At 40.5% G+C, this 6,178-nt stretch overlaps 1 protein-coding gene across 3 annotated transcripts in view; it reads left to right on the top strand.

Annotated features, from left to right (window-relative positions):
* KIF13B (kinesin family member 13B) overlaps nucleotides 1-6,178 on the top strand; it is a 200,266-nt gene that overhangs the window by 86,290 nt on the left and 107,798 nt on the right. For all 3 annotated transcript variants that reach the window (XM_028494229.2, XM_028494228.2, XM_028494227.2), the window contains exons 11-12: nucleotides 2,819-3,031; nucleotides 4,609-4,719. In XM_028494229.2, the coding sequence (XP_028350030.1) occupies nucleotides 2,819-3,031; nucleotides 4,609-4,719 (324 nt within the window). The remainder of the gene's footprint in view (nucleotides 1-2,818; nucleotides 3,032-4,608; nucleotides 4,720-6,178) is intronic.

The following is a 6,178-nucleotide window of genomic DNA, read 5'->3' as shown; positions in this document are numbered from 1 at the left end:
GCTGGGCCCGTGAGCCATGGCTGCTGAGCCTGCGCGTCCGGAGCCTGTGCTCCGCAACGGGAGAGGCCGCGGCGGTGAGAGGCCCGCGTACAGAAAAAAAAAAAAAAAAAAAAGAAAGAAAAAAAAAGTCAAGTATTTGTTGTTTGCCAGGTTTCCTTTTCTCAGCACAAATTGAAGCACAGTATGCGTGCTTTTCTCCTGTGGTAGTTACTGTTAAGAATCCCCTTCTACCCAACCGCATTTGCTGTTCCTGTGGGCTAAGAGAATGCAGTGGTTCTGGAAGGGCAGCACTGCACCACGGCGCTGCTTGTGAACTGAATTCCAACCTGAGATGTAATTCCTATGATCTTGATATATGACATTTGAATTCCATTAACGTGCATGGGATTCTTCTGGACATCTTTCTGGAAGTTGCCGAAGCTGGGCACCAGCAATGTGAGATCAGTGTCTGGCAGTGGAGTGAAGCAAGCAGTCATCCAGGCTTTGCAGAAATTGCCTTTGCTTCCTAAAGCCCAGGTTACTTTCACTTCCTTCCTTTGCATGCATCGAAGAGTACTTCCTTCAATGATATAATTATCTTAGCTGTGTTTTCTGTGGAAAACCAAAATTTTAGCGATGGATGAATAAGGGGACATACTGTTTGTGATTATATTGAACTGTTAGCAACACCTAGGGAATAATTTTGTTTCTGGCACTAGGACAGAACAATTTGGAAAGGCTTCAGGTCTGAGCTCTCTCTGTTGCCAGGTGTTATTTTGTTACTGTGCTATCGTGGGTAGCTGTGGGGGAGTGGAAATCATATTGGACTGGAAGGTAGAATACAACTGGGCTGGAATGTTTTCACTTCACTAGTTCTGGATCTGTAGGCAGGGTATTTAACCTCCTTTGTCAGAACAAACCTCTGGTTTTTCATCAGTAAAATGGGGATACTAATACTCTAATTCACAAAAGGCTGAGGACTGAATAATCTCTGCACAAAGTTGTATAAATCATGGGTGGTTCAAGCAAATTTTAGAAATATTGATAACGGAAAACATTTCTATCTTCTAAAGTAAGAATTTTGTATTGGTTAATGCAGCCCAAAGATAGAGTTGGCTTTCCTGTGATCTAATGAATTCCTCATTAGTGGCCAGCTTGAGTGTTCTCTCTAATATTGTGAGTCTATAATTCAGTGGTACTTTACTACTGAAAGGGGGCATTGAGTCTAGTCTTCTGGGTAACTCTAATCCTGGGAGAGTGTAGTGGGAGTTATCTATAGCTGTGCAACAGATTACCCTGAAAACTTAATAGCTGGGAGCAGCCATCGTTTGTTACCTCAGAGTTTCTCTGGGTCAGGATTCCAGGTGCAGCCTAAGTGTTCTGGGTGGGGTCTCTCCCGTGGCTGCAGTGCAGGCGTCATCTGGGGCTGCAGTCCTTGCCGGGCTGCTGAGGTTGGATCTGCTCACCTGAGTGCTTGTGGGCAGGCGTCAGAAGATGTGTTTCCAAACTCAATCCTGAGGTCTCTTCCTCGGGCTGCCTCACCTCATGGCAGTGGTTACCCTGCGTGAGAGAAAACACCCACAACAGAAGCCAGTCTTTTTTTTTTTTTTTGCTGTACGCGGGCCTCTCAATGCTGTGGCCTCTCCCGTTGCGGAGCACAGGCTCCAGATGCGCAGGTTCAGCGGCCATGGCTCACGGGCCCAGCCACTCCGCGGCATGTGGGATCCTCCCGGACCGGGGCATGAACCCGTGTCCCCTGCATCGGCAAGCGGACTCTCAACCACTGCACCACCAGGGAAGCTCTTGAAGCCAGTCTTTTATAATCTAATCCCAGATGTGGCAGGCCATCAGTTCTGTGTTCTCTTCCTTAGAGGCAGATCAGCAAGTCCCGCATACACTACACAGGGGAAGACACGGTGGTGTGAATTCCAGGAGGCGCAGATCTCTGGGGGCATCTCAGAGGCCGCCTGCGCAGCTGGATTTCATGCAGCCTTTGTGTGGCCAAGCGGCGTGGGGTAGACTTGACTTCCCAAGTCCTGTTTTGTAATCCTGAGTTATATCTAGTTATTTTTTAATGTTCTCAAGGCGAAGTCGTTTTTTGAATTTGTTGAAGCCCGTCCTAAAGTCCCTTTAGCGGTTTTCTCTAATGGAGATGAATGTCTTTTTTTCAGCACCCTTGTCTGAACTCTAGAAGCGGTTGTATAGAACTTGAAGCCTGTTTCAGTAGCTTTTGAAGTGCTGTCAGATGGGATACGATGAAGTACCTTCAATGTATCTATTGTTTTCTAAGACCGTAATTGTACCTTACGTTTTAAAAAATTTACAAGGTGCTTGATAGCATTATAACAGCACCACTTTCTGAGCCATTATTTAGGCTTCACAGAGACTCCAGGTACATGGCGTTATGGAGTAGATTGTAGGTAATCACTCTTTGATCAAATACTGTTACGACTGTTCAGTCTTCTCAGGGAGATTTTGTAGGCATTTAAGAAAGCATCCTTTTTTATTCTGAGCAGTCTGCTGACTTATGGTATCATGTTGCCTGTTAAAAGAGGACAAATTGACTTAGAATTAATTTTTATTAAACTGAAATAAGTGTGGGCTTCATTGTATTTCCCAGTTCTTTCTCAAAAACCAAAGCTCCCTTTTGCAGAAAAGTAGCTTGCCAGTGAAGAAAGAGCATGGGACTGGGAGCCAGTATACCTGTACTTAGGTCCTGGCTTTGTCCTTAAATCTGTGTTTGACCTTGGGACATTATCTCTTCATATGGGGCTTCAGCGTTCCCATATGATGTTTTCTTCCAACTTTAAAATGGTATTCAATTTCTTTTCTCCTCCAGGACAGTCTTGGGGGTAATAGCAAGACAGCCATGGTAGCTACTGTGAGTCCGGCCGCTGACAACTATGACGAAACCCTTTCAACCCTGCGGTATGCAGATCGTGCCAAGAACATCGTGAACCACGCTGTGGTGAATGAGGATCCCAATGCACGGATTATCCGGGATCTCCGAGAAGAAGTAGAAAAACTCCGAGAGCAGCTAACCAAAGCAGAGGTATGGGGCACAGCCGAGCAGTGTTATGGGTCTAGGAAAATCCAGTAGAGCTAGAACTTGAATTTTCTTCCCCTAGGGCCATAAGTGATGAGTAGAATTTTTGAATTTCCTATAGGAAGAGAAATTTGAGATGAGTAATAAAGGAAGACAGGTAAATTGTCATAGTTGAAATTTAGATAGTTTTTACAGGTGTTAAAGGATTGAATAGGAGGAGAGAATAAGGGGAATTGAGAAAATGTTTCCACAGTATAGGCAGCAGACGAGAAAAGAGGTACAGTAGAATAGGGTAGAGAAAGAGAGATGCTTGAAACAAAAATAGATACAACTTAATACTAGTGCAGCAAATGGTGGCGAATGTGCATAGGCTAATTAGAAGAGGAATCAAACAGATTTTTGTTGTATCAGATGTTCACGGGTTGAAGTCCAAACAGAAATCCTAAGGAGGCCTTGCACACCATAATAAGCTAGTTTTTCCATGTTATGGGTTAATTATGTTCATAGGAAAAAATATAGCAGAAGTAGCCATCTGTTTAAAAGTGCTCTGTTTCATGGGCCTTTGTACATTCTATAGTGTATGATATTTATGTTCCATTACTGAATTTAAAACCTACACAATTCTAACCAAAAATCTTTTTTTTAATTTTTAAAGATTTATTTTTTAAAATTTATTTTATTGAAGTATAGTTGATTTACAGTGTTGTGTTAATTTCTGCTGTGCAGAACAGTGATTGGTTATATACATATTCTTTTTCATATTCTTTTCCATTATGGTTTATTACAGGATATCGAATATAGTTCTCTGTGCTATTCAGTAGGACCTTTTTGTTTATCCATTCTGTACATAATAGTTTCAAATGCTTATCCTTTTATCAGAAGTGGGATAAAATGTCAGATTCAGGATCCCTACTTTAATTAGCATTTCTGTTCCATGATTTCCAAGCACTGTGGGATTCTTTTTTGCGCCTGAGGCCATAGCCCTCTTCTTTCTCATGACCCGTTTTCTGGTAGTGTAACAGTAAATTACATGGTCAAAACAATTATCTTGATTGTATTTTTGCCTGTTGAATCCTATCCTGTTTTTACAGGAATAATTTTACAGTTCATCAAGATTCTTTGAAAGTTTCTTTCTGTCTTCCTGGTATCAATAACACCATCCAGTTTTCAACATGTGCAAATTTAGTCTGCATATACTTGAAGAAATACCCAAAGTCATCAATAAAGAGTAGAATGAGTCACACATATGAGTCCAGACCTATTGAGATTTAAAAAATAAGCCCTTGGTAGCTTGAACTTTTTATCTCCCTAAATGTAATTAGATCTCACAGTAACAACAGGTTAGAGAAAAATGAAAAGGTTAAGTCTTCTTTCAAACCCACTGGATAACTAGGTGAGTCTGTGGAACCCACACAGTCTGGATGCTGTGGGTCAGTGACAGTCCTTGTGTCTTAGTCAGGTCAGGGACCCCAGCGAGCTGTAGAGCTAAGAGGAGTCAGGTTGTTCCTCTTGTCCTGGATTTAGCGAATTCTTTTTTCAGGGCATCGTACAGACATTTCATGAAATAAACATTTTGCTTGTAGGCAATGAAATCTCCAGAGCTGAAAGACCGGCTGGAAGAGTCAGAGAAGCTAATCCAGGAAATGACTGTGACCTGGGAGGAGAAATTAAGGAAAACCGAGGAGATTGCCCAGGTTTGTGCTTCCTGCTTAAGGAGAGAGAAACGTCGTGGCAGTTTGCGCAGTGCAACTTAGAGCATGTTTCTGATCTCTTTTTGATTTTTAGCTTTGAAGATGGCAAATCTAGCAGATTAAGATTTAAATAAGATCTAAATCCAGGAGTCTGTACTTTACAAAGTTCATTTGAAGGATAAAGACATAATTACAATTAATTGATTGTTCATTATGTAAGAAATATATTTTTAGTGTCATAAAATTTTTTAAATGATATACCTAGCCATGGGCTCTGAACACCCAATTCTGTTAAGTGCTTTGCAAATGTAAGGAACTTACCCAACTACAAAATTATTAGTAGTAGATATTTAGGCTATGAGCTTCTTGCTTTCGTATGACAACTCAGTAAAAGTAATATGAAATACCTAAATCTGAGGTGACTGTCTCATTTTTAGACCATTAAATATAAAGTGGTGAAATCTTCCAGTGGGTGCATTAGCATTTGGAGAAAATCCTAAAATGTCCAACTGTGTGCTTAGTAAAAGGTTTACTCTGTGACTTTCCTCTTAGATGCTTATTCAGCCTCTGTTTTAGAAATATATATGATAATGTGGAGGTCAGTACCTCACTGAGCAGTCTTCTCATGATTGGATAACTCTGATGGTAGCTATTTAACTGAAATCTTTTATTCTTCCATTTCTGCTCATTGGCCTTAGTTTGTTCTTCCAAAGCTAAGAGAATAAGTGTCCCACTTGTATGTAGTAACTAATAATGACAATAATAACCAATACTTATTGGGTACACGTACATGTTGGGTCCTATGCTAAGCACTTTTAAATATACAGCATTTTATTTAATCCTCCCAATAGCCCTGCAAGATAGGGTCTGTTATTACCCAGATATTGAAAGTCACCTCTACCTCTTCCCCTCCTTTTCCAAAATTAAAACTTTCTTGTGTTTTCAACTGTTCCTTGTATTAACAAAACAGAACTTGCTACTTCTTTTGTTACCCAGTAGATTCCATCTTTCAATGTGCTGTCCAGAATCAATCGATACATCAGATGTTGTAGGACACTACTATTATTAGGTAGCATAAGGTGGATGTTAGATTTATATTAGTGCAGACTAGGATTTAAGTTGATTTTTAAACATTTTTATTACAGTCCTTTTCAAAATAAATAAAAAATGAGTGTAATAAATCCACATGTACCCATTGCCCAATTTCATTAAAGACCAACATAAGAGCAGTCTTGTTTTATCTGTATCCCTGCACTGGGTTATTTTAAAGCATATCCCTCAAATTACAGAGAAGAGAATACACCAGTGTATAAACTTTACTTCTCATTACATATTACACTTGCTGTTTTTCATAAATTAAATTCTTATTTAATAAGAATTAATAAGAATTAATTCTGGGCTTCCCTGGTGGCGCAGTGGTTGAGAGTCCGCCTGCCGATGCAGGGAATATGGGTTCGTGCCC

Source organism: Physeter macrocephalus, chromosome 9, assembly GCF_002837175.3.
Source record: "Physeter macrocephalus isolate SW-GA chromosome 9, ASM283717v5, whole genome shotgun sequence".
In the NCBI taxonomy this organism is placed as follows: Eukaryota; Metazoa; Chordata; class Mammalia; order Artiodactyla; family Physeteridae; genus Physeter; species Physeter macrocephalus.
The sequence above is the reverse complement of the archived record's forward strand: the minus strand, read 5'-3'. Positions and strand labels throughout refer to the sequence as shown.